This window comes from Mobula birostris, chromosome 16 (genome assembly GCF_030028105.1).
Source record: "Mobula birostris isolate sMobBir1 chromosome 16, sMobBir1.hap1, whole genome shotgun sequence".
Classification (NCBI taxonomy): domain Eukaryota; kingdom Metazoa; phylum Chordata; class Chondrichthyes; order Myliobatiformes; family Myliobatidae; genus Mobula; species Mobula birostris.
This window is the reverse complement of record NC_092385.1, coordinates 68,006,271-68,029,127: the sequence shown is the minus strand read 5'-3', so window position 1 is coordinate 68,029,127 and position 22,857 is coordinate 68,006,271. Positions and strand designations below refer to the sequence as shown.

Sequence of the window (22,857 nt, the reverse complement as noted above, 5' to 3'; positions counted from 1 at the left end):
GAGCTCGTTGACTTCATTAACTTTGCCTCCAATTTTCACCCTGCCCTCAAGTTTACCTGGTCCATTTCCGACACCTACCTCCCCTTTCTAGATCTTTCTGTCACTATCTCTGGAGACAGCTTATCTACTGATGTCTACTATAAGCCTACTGACTCTAACAGCTATCTGGACTATTCCTCTTCTCACCCTGTCTCTTGCAAAAATGCCATTCCCTTCTCACAATTCCTCCGTCTCTGCCGCATCTGCTCTCAGGATGAGGCTTTTCATTCCAGGACAAAGGAGATGTCCTCCTTTTTTGAAGAAAGGGGCTTACCTTCCTCCACCATTAACTCTGCTCTCAAATGCATCTCCCCCATTTCATGCGCATCTGCTCTCACTCCATCCTCCTGCCACCCCACTAAGAATAGGGTTCCCCTTGTCCTCACCTACCATCCCACCAGCCTCCAGGTCCAACATTTAATTCTCCATAAGTTCCACCACCTCCAACGGGATCCCACCACTAAGCACATCTTTCCCTCCCCCCCCCCCCGCTTTCCGCAGGGATCGCTCCCTATGCCACTCCCTTGTCCATTCTTCCCCCCCATCCCTCCCCACCGATCTTCCTCCTGGCACTTATCCTTGTACTTACTTTATACTTTATAATTTATTGTTGCCAAACAATTGGTACTAGAACGTACAATTATCACAGCAATATTTGATTCTGTGCTTCACACTCCCTGGATTACAAATATTAAATATTAAAGATACTAAAAATAGTTAAAATTAGTAAATATTAAAAATTTAAATTTTAAATCATAAATAGAAAATATAAAAACGGAAAGTAAGTTAGTGCAAAAAATCTGAGATGCTTCTGTATATTGGCGAGACCCAACGCAGACTGGGAGATCGTTTCGCTGAACACCTACGCTCTGTCCGCCAGAGAAAGCAGGATCTCCCAGTGGCCACACATTTTAATTCCACGTCCCATTCCCATTTTCATATGTCTATCCACGGCCTCCTCTACTGTAAAGGTGAAGCCACGCTCAGGTTGGAGGAACAACACCTTATATTCTGTCTGGGTAGCCTCCAACCTGATGGCATGAACATTGACTTCTTAAACTTCTGCAAATGCCCCACTTCCCCCTCGTACCCCATCTGTTATTTATTTATTTATTTATTTATTTACACACATTCTTTTTCTCCCTCTGTCCCTCTCACTATACCCCTTGCCCATCCTCTGGGCTTCCCCCCTCCCCCTTTTCTTTCTCCCTAGGCCTCCTGTCCCATGATCTTCTCATATCCCTTTTGCCAATCAATTGTCCAGCTCTTGACTCCATCCCTCCCCGTCCTGTCTTCCCCTATCATTTCAGATCTCCCCCTCCCCCTCCCACTTTCAAATTTCTTACTAGCTCTTCTTTCAGTTAGTCCTGACAAAGGGTCTCAGCCCGAAACGTCAACTGTACCTCTTCCTCGAGATGCTGCCTGACCTGCTGCGTTCACCAGCAACTTTTATGTGTGTTGCTTGAAATTCCAGCATCTGCAGATTTCCTCACGTTTGCGTTATTCATATGGTCCTGTTTTCATACAGAATACCGCTTTGATTCTGTGAAAAATGTGAAAGGTTAGGAAATCAATTTCTGTAATCAAATTTGGATTATGAAGACGTGTAGTCCTCTTTTATTGTCATTTAGTAATATATGCATTAAGAAATGATACAATATTTCCTCCGGTGTGATATCACAAAACACAGGACAGACCAAGACTGGAAAAACTGACAAAACCACGTAATTATATCATATAGTTACAACAGTGCAACAATACCATAACTTGATGAAGAAGTCCATGAGCACAGTAAAGTTCAAAGTCTCTCAAATATCCTACATCTCACGCAGACGGGAGAAGGAAGAAAAACTCTCCCTGCCATGCCGACCACAGTCTGACCCTGAGTCGTCAGAAAACTTTGAGCTCTGATCAGCTCTGCGACACCGAGTACTGAGCGCCATCTCTGTCTGAATGATTCGACCTCCTTCTCGGTTGCCAAAAGCAGGCAAGGCTGGGGATTTTGAGGCCTACCCTCCGAAAGATTCCCGACCACACAGTAACGACAGCAGTGAACGAGCGTTTCAGAAATTTCTCCAGATGTTCCTCTGTGCTTTCACGTCCATTCTCCATCAAATCAGAATTGTCCACGGCCCCTATTTAACAGATATGATATCATCTTTCACCGGAGGGCTGCGCATGTGCAGGCGCACCGCCATCTTCTCCTCCCGCACTACTTTGCTTTTAAGTTGAGTTATAGAGAGTTATATAACACAAAAACAAGCCCTTTAGCATAACTTGTTTATGTATGTCTGAGCTTGTCCCGTTTGCCTACGTTTAGCCTATATCCTCCACACCTTTTCTATATATGTACCTGACCATAAGACACGTGCAGAATTAGGCCATTCGGCCCATTGAGTCTGCTCTGTCATTCCATCTTGTCTGATTTGTTATCCCCCTCACCCCATTCTCCTGCCTTCTCCTGCCTTCTCCCCGTAACATTTGATGCCTTTACAAATCAAGAACCTATCAATCTCCACTGACCTCAGTGAATGCACTGAAATGAAGTGTAATTCTCTGGAGAAGAAATTCAGTATTGAACCTTATACAATTTTTAAAATTCAGTCATTGATATTATTGGTGTGGATTGAGCTGTGTGTTGCTCTCAACCATATGAAACCGAATATTTTGACTTTTGCTATTATCACATTGTGAGTAGTTACAAAATACAGACTGGACTATTTAGCAATTTCAATTCTGCAGCCCGCCAGAATCTCTGTGGATTGATGTTTCTGGAGTCGTGTGCTTCCTGGATTCCCGTTACTTTACTTCAAATGACAATTAACAGCAATGGAATTGCTTTCTTCAGTTTTCCTCTGTCTAAGTTGGTTTCGCAGCCTTTTTTATGCCATGGAGTAAGGGGTCCATAGACCCCAGGTTGGGAATCCCTGCTTTAAATAACGTATTAAAACCTACCTTTCTACCCAAAACTTTCTCATAAAGGTGTGTTAAGACTTTATCTGAAAAATGTCCTGTGAAGCACCTTGATATTTTATGCCTTAAGGGTGCAGAGTAAATACACGTTGTCATTTGCATTGACATAGCTCAGATCTATCCATGCAGAAATTTATTTTTGCTGAATTTCTGGAAATCTCTAGCCTGGAGTGTTGTGGAGGCCAGGTCATTAGTGATATTATAAGACCATAAGATATAGGAGCAGAAGCAGGCCATTTGGCTCATTGGGTCTGCTCCATTATTTCATCATAGTTGATCCATTTTCCTTTCTTAGACAGGGGGCCCAAAATTGTTCACGATACTCCAAGCAAGGCCTCTTCAGTGCTTTATTAAGCCTCAAAATTCCATCCTTGCTTTTATATTCTAGTCATCTCGAAATGAATACTAACATCATATTTACCTTCCTTATCATTATGGCTGAGATAGACAGATTCTTTTAAAGAATCTGTAATTGAAGACCATGGGGAGCTGGCATGTAAGAGTTAAAGCCAATGTACATCAATTATATGGCAGTGTTGGCTTAAGGAACCAAGTGTTCTTGTGAAATAATGACAAGCCATTAGCTGTCCCCGAGAACAGTGATTTTGGATAATTGTCTATCATGGTTCCATTAAAGAAGTTTACCTATTTCTGATACTTAAAATTATTCCGCAGTAAACAAAATAATGTAAAGTAAGGGTTTTGTCTCAGTTAAAAGACTTTGATCTACAGAATCTTTTGTTTTTTTAAATTTATTAGGTCTGCTTTGTGTCCAGTTCTGGTCGCCTCACTATAGGAAGGAGGTGGAGGCATTGGAAAGGGTAGAGAGAAGATTTACCAGGATGCTGCCTGGTTTAGAGAGTATGCATTATGATCAGAGATTAAGGGAGCTAGGGCTTTACTCTTTGGAGAGAAGGAGGATGAGAGGAGACATGATAGAGGTATACATGATATTAAAAGGAATAGATAGAGTAGACAGCCAGCGCCTCTTCCCCAGAGCACCACTGCTCAGTACTAGAGGACATGGGTTTAAGGTAAGGGGTAGGAAGTTCAAGGGGGATATTTAGAGGAAGGTTTTTTACTCAGAGTGGTTGGTGCGTGGAATGCACTGCCTGAATCAGTGGTGGAGGCAGATACACTATTGAAATTTAAGATACTGCTAGACAGGTATATGGAGGAATTTAAGGTGGGGGGTGGGTTATATGGGAGGTAGGGTTTAAGGGTCGGCACAACATTGTGGGCCGAAGGGCCTGTCCTGTGCTGTACTGTTCTATGTTCTATGCTTTTTACTTTGCAACTACTTTAAAGAAATTGGCCCCTTTATTCAAGTAACAAAGACACAATAATTTCATGCTTAATCTAGTCCTCAAACTACAAGGCATACACTGAATATAGGTGGCACTGCGTAAGTACATCCAAATGCCAGGTGAAATAGCTATGACAGAAAAATAAATTATAGGAGCCAATTTTGAATGTCTGTTTTTAAAAGGTGAGTTTACTATAGTTTTACTGAGTTGACAAATATAGTTTCTTAAGGATTTTTTGTGTTCTAACTTGCTACTAATTGAATGTAAGTTTATAATTTCTTCAACACAAGCTAAAGCAAAAGACAATTACATCATCTTTTGTAATGTTTGTGGCAGCTATGTGCCAGGAAATTAGATGGCTTTCATGTCAATGACTTGGAGTCAATATCTGACAAGGCCAGGTCCATTAAGAGTAGATCGCTAGTCCTCCGTCATCATCTGCTCACCAAGAAGCACACTGGAGCAGCTGCAGAATTGGAGACTATAGTTAATTTTCATTCTTTTTACTGACTCTTTCTGCTAACCTGATTTTGCAGCCACGAAGTGGCATGTGATTCATGTAAATTTTGACAATGTTTTTGTAACCAATCTAAACAGTCAGTTAAGATCATGGTGCAACATTGATTATATGAATGTTAATAGAACATTTTGACCAGTGTGTGTAAATTTTAAAATGGAAAACCTATGCCTTGCCATTTATACTTGACAAAATGAGCAAGAAATCACCTTGTAAAATGCACATTTCAATGTATTTTAATTCTTTTCCAGAGCAGTTAGTATTGGGGATGTACAAAGAGCCATCACAGGCATGGGACAGAGACTACGACAATTTTATTCTTCCCTTGTTGGAGGACTTGCAGCCATGCTACATTCTTTATCGCCTTGACAGCCAGAATGCACAGGGTTATGAATGGCTCTTTATTTCCTGGTCGCCTGACTATTCCCCAGTAAGTTCTATATGCATTTTATTTCCAATACTAGCAATCTTTGAATATACTAGCAATCATTAAGAGGATATGCAGACACTAGAAGAAAACTTAAAGCTTCATTTCAAGCTTTATCTTTTTATTTGTTTTAAATATGAAAGCTGTGTCATAAACATTTGCACTTGAATTGGTGAGAAGCAGCTTGTGTAGAGGCTGTATTCCATAATTTCTGAGCGGAATATAATAATACTCTTCTTTAATGTCTTTTTCTCCTATTTCAACTTCTTGAACTTGATCATGTAAATGAAGCGTACAGAGGATTCTGGTTAATTGAGACACACAGGGACCAGTGCATTTTAAAGATGGACTACTGCTTAACTGAGTAACATGATATATTTAAATGAAATACAGAACAAGTTAGAATACTGCTGATGGGGTGCCACAGTAGCATAGCACGATACTATTACAGCTCAGGACATTGGAGTTCAGAGTTCAATCCCAGCATCCTCTTTAGAAGTTTGTTCATCCTTCCCGTGGAATGCGTATGTTTCCTCTGGGTGCTCCGGTTTCTCCCATAGTCCAAAGACATACTGCTTAATAGGTTAATTGGTCATTATAAATTGTCCCGTGATGAGGCTAGGGTTAAATCAGGGTTGCTGGTGGTGTGGCTCAAAAGGGCCAGAGGGCCTTTTCTACTTTTTTTACTGTACAATAAAACTGTATTAGTTTCTAAAAGTTATTAATGGAGCAATTCATGGAATGTACACACGTGTTCTTTTGATCGACTAAATGAATAAGTTCAGCGCAGATGCCTAGTGTAGATAATCTACTGCCTTCATACAATCCTTTTGACGATTACATCCTCCAAATCTTCAATTAGATTAGATTATCTAATTATCTAATCTAATTACACTGTAATATTCCAGATGATTGTTGAAACCTTCAAATTCTTCATAGTTCTGAACTTGTTAAAGTAGTGAAACGGTTTCATTTTCACTCCCAGCATTTCTGGTATCTACAAGCTTGAATGCTTAAAATCACAATGAGCAAAACAGTTCTGAATTGTCTTACTGCTTATTTCTCACCAACTATCAGTGTCAAAAACCACTGTGCTTTGAACGCAAACACACGTAACTGGTACTATTTAAAAACTGTTTGTTCTAAGCATGGTATAGTGTCTTAACGGCCACTCAAGTACATGCGACTGACACTAGTTAGAAACTGTTCAGCAACAGTATTCTGCCCCAATTAAGCGGCATAATGTCTCAAACAAATGAAGGGAATCCTGGCTATTTTCTTGATTCGTTTTTTTCTTAAGAGTTGCTCCAAATAAGCGGGTGCCCCGATTAACCGATGGCCCAATTAACCAGAATCTACTGTATATCAAGCAAGGTGGGATTTCATAACAGCTCATGAGTTATCATTTACCTTAGTTACAACAGAAATCAAAACCAGTTTTAATGCAGCTAAGGTGTCTCTTGAGAAATATTTTTGACCAATGGAAGCATTTTATCTTTATTATAAATGAATACTCATACATATATGTTCTTCGGTTAAAAAGATTTATTTTGTATTCCTCTGTTTAAAATGATCCAGCCCCAAACTTTCAACTAAAATATACTTGTTCCATTTAAAATACATCTTATTGGTTATCAGGCTTGTGAGAATTTAAAGATGTATCTGTATCGGGTCCAGTTCTATTGGGTGTCCAATAGAACTGGACCCGATGGTGGCTGTGCTTAGGTCAGCTGCTGTACCATCTTCCTAGCAGGCAAACCATCAACTTTCAATCAAAGGATGTATTAAGTGCCCCATGCTGTGTGTCCAGAATGCACAGGACTAGTAGGAACAAAGACTAGCAATTGCATATCACCCAGAATGAACTACAGTGCTATTTTAGTGATACACATTATTTGTCCCGTACTTTAGTGATGAATTTAACACATCCTCACCTTTCAATGAATAATTGGCATGTACAGACATACTAAAATGGCAGCAAGTAAATGGGTGATGAATTTGACTCCTTTACTCTCTTGTTTTTCTTTCTTGTTCATGTGATCAAAGCAAATTTCTAGATTGCATGTGCCATTGAGCGTAGAAACGGATGATTTGGCAGATAAATGCGTGGCTGAGAAGCTGGTGCAGGGGGCAGGGCTTCAGGTTTTTTGATCATTAGGATCTCTTCTGGGAGAGGTGTTACCTGTACAAAAGGGACAGGTTGCACCTGAACCAGAGGAGGACCAATATTCTTGCAGGCAGGTTTGTTAGAGCTATTGGGGAGGGTTTAAACTAATTTGGCAGGGGGATGGGAACTGGAGTGAAGGGACTCAAGATAGGATGGATAAGGTACCCCATGCAAGGCTTATTAAGAAAATAAGGAGAAATGGGATCCAAGGGGACATTCAGTTAGTACTGACGAAGGGTCTCGGCCTGAAACGTCGACTGCACCTCTTCCTACAGATGCTGCCTGGCCTGCTGCGATCACCAGCAACTTTGATGTGTGTTCCAAGGGGACATTGCTTTGTGGATCCAGAAATGGCTTGCCCACAGAAGGCAAAGAGTGGTTGTAGACTGGTCATATTCTGCATGGAGGTCGGTGACCAGTGGTGTGCCTCAGTGGTGTTCTGGGACCCTTACTCTTCGTAATTTTTATCAATGACCTGGATGAGGAAGTGGAGGGATGGGTTAGTAAGTCTGCTGATGACACAAAGGTTGGAGACATTGTGGATAGTGTGGAGGGCTGTCAAAGGTTACAGCGCTACATTGATAGGATGCAAACCTAGGCTGAGAAGTGGCAGATGGAGTTCAACCCAGATAAGTGTGAAGTGGTTCATTTTGGTAGGTCAAGTATGATGGCGGAATATGGTATTAATGGTAAGACTCTTGGCAGTGTGGAGGATCAGAGGGATCTTGGGGTCCGAGTCCATAGGACACTCAAAGCAGCTGCACAGGTTGACTCTGTGGTTAAGAAGGCATATGGTGTATTGGCCTTCATTAATCGTGGAATTGAATTTAGGAGCCGAGAGGTCAGACCCCACTTGGAGTACTGTGCTCAGTTCTGGTCACCTCACTGCAGGAAGGATGTGGAAGCCATAGAAAGGGTGCAGAGGAGATTTACAAGTATGTTGCCTGGATTGGGGAGCGTGCCTTATGAAAACAGGTTGTGTGAACTCGGCCTTTTCTCCTTGTAGCGATGGAGGATGAGAGGTGACCTGATAGAGGTGTATAAGACGATTAGAGGCATTGATCATGTGGATAGCCAGAGGCTTTTTCCCAGAGCTGAAATGGTTGCCACAAGAGGATACAGGTTTAAGGTGCTGGGGAGTAGGTACAGAGGAGATGTCAGGGGTAAGTTTTTTACTCAGCGAGTGGTGAGTGCGTGGAATGGGCTTCCAGCAATGGTGGTGGAGGCGGATACGATAGGGTCTGTTAAGAGACTTTTGGATAAGTACATGGAGCTTCGAAAAATGGAGGGCTATCGGTAAGCCTAGTAATTTCTAAGGTAGGGACATGTTCAGCACAACTTTGTGGGCCGAACGGTCTGTATTGTGCTGTAGGTTTTCTATGTTTTTCTATGTTTTCTATGTAAAAAAGCAAAAATAGCGTGCAGTCAGACTGTTAGGAAGGACAAGCAGATGATAGGACAAAATTGCAGCCAGCAGGTTCAGTATCAGTACACAAGGGATGCAGAAGAAAAAAGGGTAGCAAATAAAGTTGCTATATCTCAATATAATTGTTACATAGTGTTATATCTCAATGCACCAAGTACAAGAAGTAAGGTGGATTATCTTGTTGCACTGTTACAGATAGTCAGGTATGATGTTGTGGCCATCACTGAATCATGGCTGAAGGATGGTTGTAGTTGGGAGCTGAATGTCCAAGGTTACATGTTGTGTCAGAGGGATAGGGAGGTAGGTAGACAAGGTGGCTTGGCTCTGTTGGTAAAGAATGGCATCATATCAGTAGAAAGATGTAACATAGGATCAGAAGGTGTTGAATCCTTGTGAATAGAGTTAAGAAACTGCAAAGGTAAAAGACCCTTGATGGCAGTTATATACAGGCCTCCCAACAATATATGGGATGTGGACCACAGATTACAACAGGAAATAGAAAATGCATGTTAAAAGGGCAATGTTATGATATTCATGGTAGATTTCAACATGCAGGTCAATTGGGAAAATCAGGTTGGTAATGGATCTCAAGAGAGTGAGTTTGTTGAATGCCTATGAGATGGCTTTTTAGAGCACTTTGTCATTAAGCCTACTAGGGAATCAGCTACTCACACAAAATGTTGGAGGAACTCAGGAGGCCAGGCAGCACTTAGGGAAAAGAGTACAGTCAATGTTTTGTGTTAGAGGATCAGCTCTACTGGATTGGGTGTTATGTAATGAACTGGAGACAATTAGGGAACTTAAAGTAAAAGAACCCCTAGGACAGCGGTCCCCAACCACTGGGCCGCGGACAGGTGCCAGGCCGCAAAGCATGTGCTACCGGGCCACGAGGAAACGATATGATTTGGCGATAAGAGTCAGCTGCCCTCATTCCCTGTCACGCCCACTGTTGAGCTTGAATGCATGCGAGGTCATTACGCACATGTCATCCATGTCAGTGCGGGGAGGAGATCAACTCCTCGAGCTTGCAAATGATGGCGGGCTGAAAAGCATATTTGACATAACATCTCTGCCAGCATTCTGGATCAAAGTCAAGGCTAAATATCCTGAGATAGCCACGAAAGCACTGAAAACGTTGCTTCCATTTCCAACATATCTGCAATGAATGCAGCGAAAACTAAATTGCGGAATAGACTGGAAATAAGGAACCTCCTTGAAGTATCGCTGTCTCCCATCACCCCTCGATAGGACCGTCTTGTTGCAGGAAAACAAGCCCAGGGCTCCCACTGGTTCAGCGATATTGGTGTGTTGCAACGATTTTATATGTTCATACGGGGAAAATATGTTCTGTGTGTTTAATATCCAAACGTTACTTAAAATGTTATGATGCTACTGACTTATATAACCATATAACAATTACAGCATGGAAACAGGCCATCTCGGCCCTTCTAGTCCGTGCCGAACACTACTCTCACCTAGTCCCACCGACCTGCACTCAGCACGTAACCCTCCATTCCTTTCCTGTCCATATACCTATCCAATTTTTCTTTAAATGATAATATCGAACCTGCCTCTACCACTTCTACTGGAAGGTTGTTCAATACTTACTTCAAGCTCCCCTGATAATTGACCTGTCGCTATATTCATGCGAGGAAAATATGTGCTGTGTTTAATATTAAATTCGTTAGATAAACCCTTTTAGAAACGAAATTGAGTGTATTAGCCACTTATCACCTATATTGCGTTGGTGATTAACACACCCCCCGAACAGAATTGCCAAAACCGAATTGTAAAAAAAATGGGCATGTACATGCATGCGCAAATCACGCATGCACACTGGTGCCCGCGCAAGGCTTCATGGGCATTGTAGTCTTTCTCGGGGTAAACCCAATGTATTTGACTGCTACTCTTGTTCGTTGGCAACCCTACCACCCCCCCCCCCCCCCCAGTCGGCCAGTCCACAAGAATATTGTCAATATGAAACCAGTCCGCAGTGCAAAAAAGGTTGGGGACCCCTGCCCTAGGAGACAGTGGTCACAATATGATTGAGTTCAGCTTGAAATTTGACAGGCAGAAAGTAAAGCCTAGTGTAGCAGAGGAAATTAGTGGTATGAGAGAGAAATTGGTCATAGTAAATTGGAAGAAGATTCTGGCAGGGATGACAACAGAACAACAATGGCCAGAGTTCCTGGGAAAATGAGGAAGGTGCGGGATGAATGTTTTCCAAGAACAAAGAAATACTCATATGGCAAAATAGTACACCCGTGGCCAACAAGGAAAGACAAAGCTAATATAAAAGCAAAAGAGAAGGCATAGAACAAAGCAAAAATTAGCAGGAGGATAGAGGATTGGAAATTTTTTTTTAAAAACCTACAGAGAGCAGCTAAAAGAATCATTAGGAGGGACAAAATGAAATATGAAAGCAAGCTAGAACAGTATCAAACAACAGGAATTCTGCAGATGCTGGAAATTCAAGCAACACATCAAAATTGCTGGTAAACGCAGCAGGCCAGGCAGCATCTCTAGGAGGAGGTACAGTCGACGTTTCAGGCCGAGACCCTTCGTCAGGACTTCTTTCAGTTAGTCCTGACGAAGGGTCTCGGCCTGAAACATCGACTGTACCTCCTCCTAGAGATGCTGCCTGGCCTGCTGCGTTTACCAGCAATTTTGATGTGTGTTGCTAGAGCAGTATCAAAGTGGATGGTAAAACCTTTTACTTTTTTTTTTGGCATGTGCCTGCATGCATGCGAGTCTGTGCGTATGCATCTGCGTGTCCTTGATAATGTCTCTACATGGCCCTTCCACGAGGCACGGAGCTAGAGAGAGAGAGACTGTGTGGTGCGCCACTCCTCACACAGACATTTTCACAGTCTTTTCCCTTTATTTTACGAGGTCGAGTTGCGATCTCGACACTCAACCCAGCACGGATGGAAAGCGTACTCGGGAGCGGACCCGACTAGTTTTGAACCCGGGAATCTCCGCTCCTGGGTCCAGCGCCGACGTCATTGCGCCACCAGCCAGCCCGTAAAACCTTTTACAAATATGTAAAATCTAACAGAGATGAGAGTGGATATAGGACGGCTAGAAAATTAGGCCAGAGAAATAATAACAGGGGACAAGGAGATAGCAGATGAACTAAAAGAGTATTTTTCATCAGTCTTCACTGTGGAAGACACTAGCAGTGTGCCAGATGTTGAAGGTTGTGAGGGAAGAGAAGTGAGTGCAATTACTATTAAAAGGGAGAAGGTGCTCAAAAAGCTGAAAGACCCAAGGGTACATAAGTCACATGTACTAGATGAACTGCACCCTAGGATTCTAAAAGATGTAGCAGTAAAAAGTGTGGAGGCATTAGTAAAGATCTTTCAAAAATCATTAGACTCTGGCATGGTGCCAAAGGACTGGAAAATTCCAAATGTCACTCCGCTCTTCAAGAAAGGAGGAAGGCAGCAGAAAGGACCAGTTAGCCTGACCACCAGTGGTTAGGAAAATATTGGAGTCAATTGTTAAGGTTGAGGTTCTGGAGTACATGGTGACACAGAACAAGATAGGACAAAGTCAGCATGGTTTCCTTCAGGGAAAATCTTGCCTGATGAACCTGCTGGAATTCTTTGAGGAGGTTACAAGTCAGATAGATAAAGGGGATGCATTGGATGTTGTATGTTTGGACTTTCAAAAGTCCTTTGACAAGGTCTTCTAACAAGAGACTGCTTACCAAGTTAAAAGTCCATGGTATAACGGGAAAGTTACTGGCATGGTTAAAGCATTGGTTGATTGGTAGGAGGCAGTAAGAGGGAATAAGGGTCCTTTTCTGGTTGTGTACTAGTATTCCGCAGGGGTCGACGTTGGGACCACTTCTTTTTATGCTGTATACCAATGATTTATATGGAATAGATGTCCTTGTTGCCAAGTTTGCAGATGATATGGAGATTGGTGGAGAGGCAGGTAGTTTTGAGGAAACGGGTAGGCTGCAGAAGGACTTGGACAGATTAGGAGAATAGACAAGAAACATAGAAAAAATACAGCACAATACAGGCCCTTCGGCCCACAATGCTGTGCTGAACATGTACTTATTTAGAAATTACCTAAGGTTACCCATAGCCCTCTATTTTTCTAAGCTCTATGTACCTATCCAGGAGTCTCCTAAAAATCCCTATCTTGTCTGCCTCCTTCACCATTGCCGGCAGCCTATTCCATGCATTCACTACTCTGTACATGAAAAAAAACATCTCCTGACATCTCCTCTGTACCTGCTTCCAAGCACCTTAAAACTGTGCCCTCTTGTGATGGCCATTTCAGCCCTGGGAAAAAGCCTCTGACTATCCACACGATCAATGCTGCATTGACAATGAGGTGCCAAATGAAATACAATGTAGGAAAATGCAAGTTCATACACTTTGATAGTAGAAATAAATGTACAGACTATTTTCTAAATGGGGAGAAAATCCAAAAATCTGAGATGCAAAAGGACTAGGGAGTCTTTACAGAACACCCTAAAGGTTGACTTGCAGGTTGAGTCAGTGGTGACGAAGGCAAATGCATCGTTGGTATTCAGTTCAAGGGGTCTTAAATACAAGAGCAGGGATGTGATGCTGAGGCTTTATAAGGCACTGGTAAGGCCTCACCTTGAGTATTGTGAAGAGTTTTGGGTTTTTCATCTAAGAAAAGATGTGCTGGCATTGGGGAGGGTTCAGAGGAGGTTCACAAGGATGATTCTGGGAATGAAAGGGTTACCATACAGGGAACATTTGATGGCTCTGAGTCTGTATTTGCTGGAATTTAGAAAGATGAGGAGATCTCATTAAAACATTTCAAATGTTGAAAGGCCTAGACAGAGTAGATGTGGAAAGGATGTTTCCCATGTTGGGGAAGTATAGGACAAGAGGGCACAGCCTCAGGATAGAGGGACTGTCCATTAAAAAAGGATGCAGAGAAATTTCTTTAGTCAGAGGTTGGTGAATTTGTGGAATTTGTTACTGCACACAGCTGTGGAGGTCAGGTCATTGGGTGTACTTAAGACAGAGATTGATAGATTCTTGATTGGACAAGGCATCAAAAGTTACAGGGAGAAAGCTGGGGAGTGGGGCTGAGGAGGGAAAAAAGATCAGCCATGATTGAATGGCAAGGCAGACTCGATGGGCCAAATGGCCTAATTCTGCTTCTATGTCTTATGATCTAAATTTCCTTTCTTTGTAAAGGGTAATATTCTAGTTTCCCTATCCTACTGGTATCTACTTCTTGAAAGTAATAACCACATCTATTTTGTAAGAAAGTGGCTGAACTGGAATGCAGAGTCCACAAGAGAAACGTTTATCAAGTAAATGTCAGCAAAAGGCTGCTTATCGGTTTGCAGCCATTTACACTAATGGAAGCTGCTGATCACTCACCAATGCCTACTTTCTGCTGAGGAAACAGATTTGGACCTTTCCATTGACACTGGAACTTGAGAAGGAATCTTCTAAAGATGTAAAACTTTCACATCAAAAATATACTATTGGCTGCATTACCTTCGGCATGTAGTTTACCATTCTAATTTACATAGGAGCACAGTATTGAATAAGGGTCAAATCTGTTAATTATCTTAAACCATGATGTATGTCCTGCAAAAATGGTCATTGTCATGACTATGAAATCCCTCTTTCTCCAAGTGTGAATTTTGTCAAATTTCCAAAGCCTACCAGGAAGAAAATAATCTGAAGAACAGGACTCTATGATATTCCTTATCAGTTGGCAATTGTGTGACATTTTTAAAAAATCACAATGTTGGTATCACAGTTGGAGGGCATTTGACCCATTGAGTCCATACCAACTCTCTATCAGAGCAACTTGAATGTTCCATCCCCCATTTGCAAAATTTTACACCATGTATTTATCTTGCAGGTCGTAATTGAATCTGAATCCACTACATCTACAGTGAATTCCTGATTACAGTCACAGGATTCATACAACAAGAGAATATCACTATTAATTCCTGTCCCCATTATTTCCCTAAATATATCTGACCTCTAGTCCTTGACCTATCCACTAACTGGACTATACACTTTGACAAGACCCTTCATTTTATGTATTTATATCAATCTCTCCTCAGCTTTCTCACTTTATTCTTGTTCTCTCTTCTCAGCAACCATCCTTGTAAACCTTTTCTGGACCATTTTCCATGCTGGCATATCCTTCCAATACCGATATGATCAGGCTGCTCCAACTGAAACTGAATCTTGTTCTCTCTTCTCAGCAACCATCCTTGTAAACCTTTTCTGGACCATTTTCCATGCTGGCATATCCTTCCAATACTGATATGATCAGGCTGCTCCAACTGAAACTGAACAAGTGTCTAACTGAAGCAGTGACTTCCCTGCTTTTATACTTCATCGATAAAGCCCAAATTTGTGTGTTTGTAACTGATTGCTTTCTCAACCCTTTCAACCTCTGGAAATGACATGCCCCTAAACCTCCAAACCCTCGTGTTCCTATACTCCTTTTCCCATACTGTTCCCAATAAAATGAATTGCCTAATCTCTTTCTGCATTAATCTTCGTCTGCTATGTGACTCCCCATTACACCAGCCTGATTGAATCTTGCTGCAATTTATCACTGTCCTCTTCTCAGTTTACCTTATTGCCATATTTTGTGTCATATACACATTTAAAATTGTGTTTTGCACCCACAAGCTTAATTCATTAATAGAGATCAGATAAACCATTACATTGGCTGCCGTTGTCTTCCAGTCCATATTGAACTTAATAAGTACTTTGCATCAGCCTTCACTGTAGTAGACACTAGCAGTGTGTCAGAGGTCCCTGAGTGTCAGGGAGCAGGAGTGAGTGCCATTGCTATTACAAAGGAAAAAATGCTAGGCAAACACAAAGGTCTTAAGGTGGATAAGTCACCAGGGCCAGATGGACCACATCCTAGAGTCTTGAAAAAGGTTGCTAAAGACATAACGGATGCATTAGTCATGATCTTCCAAGAGTCGCTTGATTGTGGCATGGTCCCAGAGGACTAGAAGATTGCAAATATCACTCCAGTCTTTAAGAAGGGAGGAAGGCAAAAGAAAGGAAATTATAGGCCAGTTAGCCTAACCTCAGTGGTTGGGATCTATTATTAAGCATGAGGTTTCTGAGTACTTGGAGACTATTGATAAAATAAGTCAAAGTCAGCATGGTTTCTGTAAAGAGAAATCTTGCCTGACAAATCTTTTAGAGTTCTTTGAGGAAGTAACAAGCAGGGTGAAGAAAGGAGAGGCAGTGGATGTCATTTACTTGGATTTTTAGAAGGCATTTGATAAGGCTGTTAACAAGATAAAATCCTATGGCTTTACAGGAAATATACTGGCATGGATAGAGGAATGGCTGACAGGCAGGAGGCAGCAAATGGAAATAAAGGGGGCCTTTTCTGGTTGGGTGCCAGTGACTAGTTGTGTTCTTCAGGGGTCAATTTGAAACCACTACTTTTCATTGTTGGTCAATGATTTAAATAATGGATTTGATGGCTTTGTGGCAAAGTTTATGGATGATATGAAGATGAATGGAGGGGTAGATAGTGCTGAGGAAGCAATGCGATTGCAGCGGATTTAGACAAATTGGAAGAACGGGCAAAAATGTGGCAGATGGAATACAATGTTGGGAATACAGTGTTTGATAAAGAAGGCAAATGCATTGTTGGCATTTATTTCAAGGGGTATAGCATATATAAGCAAGGAGATAATGCTGAGCCTTTATAAGACACTGGTCAGCCCACATTTAGAGTATTGTCAACAGCTTGGGGCGCCATATCTCAGAAGGGGTGTGTTGTCATTGGAGAGAATCCAGGGCAGGTTCACAAGGATGATTCTGGGAATGAAGGGGTTAACATATGAGGAGCATTTGGCAGCTTTGAACCTGTACTCACTGGAATTTAGAAGAATGCAGGGGGATCTCATTGAAACCTGTTCAATGTTGGAAAGACTAGATAGGGTGGATGTGGAGAGGATGTTTCCTATGGTATCCAGAACTAGATGGCACAGCCTCAAAATTGATGGGTGACCTTTTAGAACAGAGGTAAGGAGGAATTATTTTAGTCAGAGAGTAGTGAATCTGTGGAATGCGTTGCCACAGACTGCGTAGGAGGCCAAATCTGTGGGTATATTTAAGGCGGAAGTTGATAGTTTACTGTTCAGTCAGGGCATCAAAGGATATGGCAAGAAGGCAGGTGAGTGGGATCCAGGATCAGCCATGATGGAATGGCAGAGAAGATTGGATGAGCTGAATGGCCTAATTGTGCTCCTATGTCTTATGGTATTATATGATCGATTTGCTATTATCCTGATGCAGTATTTCGACCCTAAACATTAACAATTCCTTCCTTTCCCTCCCCTCACCCCACAATATCCACAGATGCTGCATGCCCCACTGAATACCTCCAGCAGACTGTTACCACTGTCTATTACTTAGTTGAATTCATATGTCCCTTTTGTGCTGAGTGCTTCCTATAATGTAGCACTTTATCAGTAGCATTCTGGAAGTAACTGATAACCATTTCGACTGAATTACCCTCTATCTGTAACCCCATCAAAACAAATCAGTTTAGCTAAATAAGATTTGCTCTTAATTAATCCATTTCCCTACAAATGACTCTTAATCTTATCAGAGATCAATGTCTCGAGCACTGTCAAACAGACTTACCTGTCATTGTTAAACTTACCCTTACTTCTTTTTTAGACCAAGAGTAACTCTTGTTCTTGCACACAACTCCCACATCCTAAGAATATTCACTACTCCCATGATTTCCTCCCATGCTTCCCTCACAATCCAACAATGCAACCTATTTGGTTCTTGTGACTTACCTACTTTTTAAACATTGTACTTGCATTTACTTTAAGTTCAGTCAATTTTTCACATAATTCCACGCTTTCAGTTTTGAATCAGTGAACTATCTTCTCTTTAACATGCTCATTCGTACCTTAACACTGCCCTGTGTATTGATATACAAGTTCACATTTTTCTTTCTAATAGGCCCCACTTCTCCATCCACCACCCTTTTATGCCTCTTGAAATTTTTTGCATTCCTATTTATGTTGATGGCTAATGAATGGTATTGCTCATGATTTCTTAAACTCATTGGGAATCACATGGTCTCCCCCTAGTACATCCCAAAGAGCATTGTTAAAACATATTTAGCCCTTTAAAACATCTTTAGCTTTAAAGTTACTTGAATGTGCCACACTTTGGACCACTACCATTTTTAATGTCAAAGTTAATTTGCACTTTTATGTTACCTGTGGGATTTACCTTTTCATTATCATAAAATCATAGAAATGTAGCACAGAAACAGAGTTGTTCAGCACACCTTGCCAATGCTAATTGTGATGCCTACCTATGCTAATCCTCTTTGCCTGCATTAGGCCCATATACATCTATGCCTTTTGCATCTAAATATCTGTCTAAATGCCTTTTAAACATTGTACTTGTATTTATCTTTATCACTTCCTCTAGCAGCTCATTCCAGATAACTCCCACTTTCTGTATGGAAAAACTTAAACATCTGATCCCCCTTTAAACTGAGTTGGCATCCACAGCCATCTGTGTGTTGCAATGAATTCCACAAATTCACTATCCTTTGGCTCAATAAATCTCCCCTCATCTCTGTTCTGAAGAGTCTTTGAGGCTGTGCCCATTGGTCCTAGACTCACCTACTCTAGGAAACATTCTCTCCATGTCCACTCTATCTAGGTCTCAAGTTAAATCATGTCATGGAAGTTTGGGAAATTAAAATCAGATAAATATATATTAATTTTCAGTCTGTTACCATGAACATGACACCTTTCCCCAGTCTGTACCATAACTGATTCTAGTAGAGAATTTACTTGCCTTAAAGAAAATCAGGAGGATAGAATGTCAGCTACCTGTGGTCCTGAGATTGTCTTGAGAATTTTTAAAAAGACCTATTTTCTGGAAGTAAATTCTGCTGACTTGGCTCTTAAGGGCACTAAAGGCAACATCTTCACACAATGTGCACAGTCTGTTTACCTCTATGTCTGTTCAAAGGCAAGAAGCAGTTATAATAGAAATGTGTTTTGTTGATGACCTTGTATGTTTTCATATGAAGTACAAAATACTCTTAATCATATGCTTTGTGACTTTGTTACAAACTGTTCAGGTTATTAAAAAGGAGTCAAGGGTCTGTTTAACAGTAACATATTTTAAGTAGTGTAATTTTTTTTCTTGGTTCACTAGAGTTTTCTTAAAAACATTTCTCCAGTTTTGCAACTGGACAGATGTTGAGTTTTTTAATATATTAACTATTTACAAACTCTTCCTTTCTGTCCTACTTTGAATCAGAAATTCACAAGTAAAACCAAAGTAAATCATAATTTTAATCCCCATTTCTGGTCACTCTTTCTATCACTATATCATAATGCAAAACTCTTGCAATTTTTTGAGGGGTATTCTTGCAAGATATGGAATTTTCAAGGCACCTTTTTCTGCTGGATGGAGGTACATCTCAATATAAGGAGGTGTAAGGCACTCCTTCCCTCTGCTAGCCTGCACATCACCCTCGGGCAAGGTGTAACACCTGCTTAGCACCCCCAATCAGGGTCACGTGAAGCCATGGGAATAGGGTGGATGGTTATAAGCAGATGGTGCATATCATGTCGTGATTATGCAATCACTGACGCCAGGCAATTCTGAAGAGTATTGATAATGGCTGGGGCCACCTGTCTTGGAAAGATACTGCCTAGAAGGCAGGGGCAAACCACTTCTATAGAAAAATTTGTCAAGACAAATCATGGTCATGAGACCATGATCACCGACAGGGACAGAATTGAGAGCATCCTGACTGGCTACATCCATGCTTGGTAAGGGAACTTTACCTCCCTTAATCACAGGACTCTGCAGAGAGTGGTGCAGACAGCCCAGCGCATCTGTAGTTGTGAACTTCCCATGATTCAGGACATTTACAAGGACAGGTGTGTAAAAAGGATCATTGGGTACCCAGGCCATCCCAACCACAATCTATTCCAGCTGCTACCGTCCGGGAAGGGGTACCACAGCATAAAAACCAGGATCAACTGGCTCCAGCACAGCTTCTTCCACTAGGCCATCAGAGTGATGAACTCACACTGACTTGAGTGTACTCTATATTACATTGATTGTTCTATTTATTAGAAATTATTATAAATTACTGTGATTGCACATTGCACATTTAGATGGAGACATAACAATGTTTTTTACTTCTCATGTATGTGAAGGATGTAAGCAATAAAGGCAATTCAATTCCTTGTAAGGCACAAAGGCACATATTGAAAGGAAAAACCTTTGAGTGTGTGCTGCCACCTGCTGGCATGATCAGTGAGCAAGCTGATGAAGTTTGAAGCAATCTCTCAAATATATATGTTATACTTTGTGTAGGACTTATGCTTTAAATTATTTCCCTTAAATTCTGGTAAAGATTCAAACACAGTTCTCAACATTTTATTTTGCATTGTACATCTTGCATATTTTTTGTTTTCTATAACTTTATATAGTGGCCCATAATGATATGAATGGACTAGATTTAATCTGAGCAACACACATCAAAGTTACTGGTGAACGCAGCAGGCCAAGCAGCATCTGTAGGAAGAGGTGCAGTCGACGTTTCAGGCCGAGACCCTTCGTCAGGACAAAGGGTCTCGGCCTGAAACGTCGACTGCACCTCTTCCTACAGATGCTGCTTGGCCTGCTGCGTTCACCAGCAACTTTGATGTATGTTGCTTGAATTTTCAGCATCTGCAGAATTCCTGTTGTTTAGATTTAATCTGACCCAGGTTATTGCAGCAAAATCTGATGAGGTCAGCAGAGAATATTTGCAAATACGCATCAGGTAAACATGCATATCATTAAATCTTATCATCAGAAAATAAACTTATCTTTTCAATCAGAGATGATGAGGATAATCATTGTAACATAGATGTTATGTTCTGGAATACACTGCCTGTGGCGATGGTGGATGCAGACTCAATCAGGAATTAGACTGGCACTTGAGAGGAATAATTTGTAGGCTGACTAGGAACTGGCAGAGAATTCAAGACCTACTGTATATTCATGCTGTACTGTTGACTGTGTCACAGGCTTGTTTGATTAATTTAATTGTGATACAATGCATCCCTTTGAGTTATTTCCTCTATGTATTTTTGCTGGAGTATTCAGTCTTATTTGCCTCTTACACTCACTCTCCACCTGTGTTCCCTCTAAGCTGTGTGCGTGTACACGCGCACACACGTTTTTCAACCAGCGCACAAAGGAAATTAATGTGCGCACAAAAGGTTAGTTACCTAAAATGATGTAGTAATTAATAATTATATTTACTGAAAATAATCTTTTAGCTAAATATTTCTGTTAACTAGTTAGTCAGTTTTTCAAATATCACAATGCACGTCACTAATTTATGTCACCACCTTTCCTGTTCCGGTTTGTACAGCTGCATCACGGCGGCAGCCATCTTTTGCGGACAGTGTTCATATCGTAAAGTTAAAGTTTTGCTAAGTCAACAACGTGAAGAAAACGTCACAGTAGATGCAAGTTCACTGTTGACTTTTATAAGTAGTTTTTGTGTTCATTTAGAAGAAAGGTTTCCTGAAGATGAGGTACAAGAATGGTCAGCTTTTGATTTCTCCGCAATTGCAGATTGTGACTTCACATTTGGCGATGAACAAGTTAATGCCTTATGTCTAAAATATCATGATTTTCTAGCTGAAAATACTGTAATAGTTAGACAGTTTAATAATTTCAAATTTTCCGTGCAAGAAAAAAATTAAATCCAAACTGATTTCAAATTTTGCTCAAATGTTGGCATTTGTACTTCAAAATGAACAGTTTTGCGACCTTGCACAGTTGATGGACATTGGGGGAACCTTTCTTGCGTCTAGTGCGGACTGCGAGCGAGGTTTTAGCCTGATGAATCAACTCAAAATCAAGCTGAGAAACCGTTTAGGTGAATGTCATTTGGATATGTTAATGAGAATCAAAAGCTATCAATTGGATGAAAGTTCTATTAGTCTAGATAGAGTTTACAAAGAATGGGTAAGTGCCAAAGACAGGAGAGAGAAAAAATAACTGAATGACTTAAATATGTATGTTATTTTGTTGTTATTCTGTGTAGTTTTATGTCAAATATTTTGTAAGCCTACATAAACTGTGCCATGTGTGCATTCAGTGCACACATACTTTTGTCACAGGAAGAAAATTTGCACAACATAAGATTTTTGCGCACACTGGCTACTAAAAATTAGAGGGAACATTGCTCCCCACACAATGTTTTTTTGCAACTGCCACTGTCCTTTTAAACCCCAAGGTCCAGTACAGCTTCAGCGTCATTACCTCAGTTCCTCAAAGTGAAACATTACACAAGGATTAGCATTAGATGTTGAGAATCTGCTCTTACACCCAACCCCATTTAGTCCATGACCTTTATAAATCTTGCCATGTCAAAGGTCTCTAACCATTTCTAAATGTCTGATGATCAAAAATATTTAATTTAAATAAATTAATCAAAATTGAGAATACATTTTTCCAGTCCAGGTCAGCAACCTCATTCAAATGAATGGAGTCATGCAATATACACCAATGCAGAAAGTTAGGGAATCCACCGTATAGATTACATCCAAGCCCTGAGCTCAGGATGTTTGTGCTTCTCCACAGAACTCAAGCTGAGTCAAGTGGTGGAGTGGTATCCAACCAGCACCATGTTCCTGAATGTGCAGTGTTCAAGCCCAGAAGTCTGGAAGGTGGTGCTGTAGGTCACAGCTTTCTGGTTGTACAGCTCACCAGCTAGTGAGGGCTGCAATCTAGCCCATTGTATTTAGCGATTGCTATCAACATTGAAAAAAAAACCTAAAAATATTATCCAGCATCTGCAGTCTCCACTGGAAACATTATGGTGTTCTAAGTGTTTTGTCAGTATAATAATGAACTCCAGAGTTTGTGGTCAGACCAGCAGATCTTTAGTTCCTCTATGTTCTCTCTCCCTCGCTCCTTGAGTAGCAATAGA

General features: G+C 41.0%; 1 protein-coding gene across 3 annotated transcripts in view; it reads left to right on the top strand.

Annotated features, from left to right (window-relative positions):
- Positions 1-22,857, top strand: part of twf2 (twinfilin-2) — a 174,112-nt gene that overhangs the window by 96,246 nt on the left and 55,009 nt on the right. For all 3 annotated transcript variants that reach the window (XM_072280796.1, XM_072280795.1, XM_072280797.1), the window contains one exon: positions 5,088-5,266. In XM_072280796.1, coding sequence (XP_072136897.1) covers positions 5,088-5,266 — 179 coding nt within the window. The remainder of the gene's footprint in view (positions 1-5,087; positions 5,267-22,857) is intronic.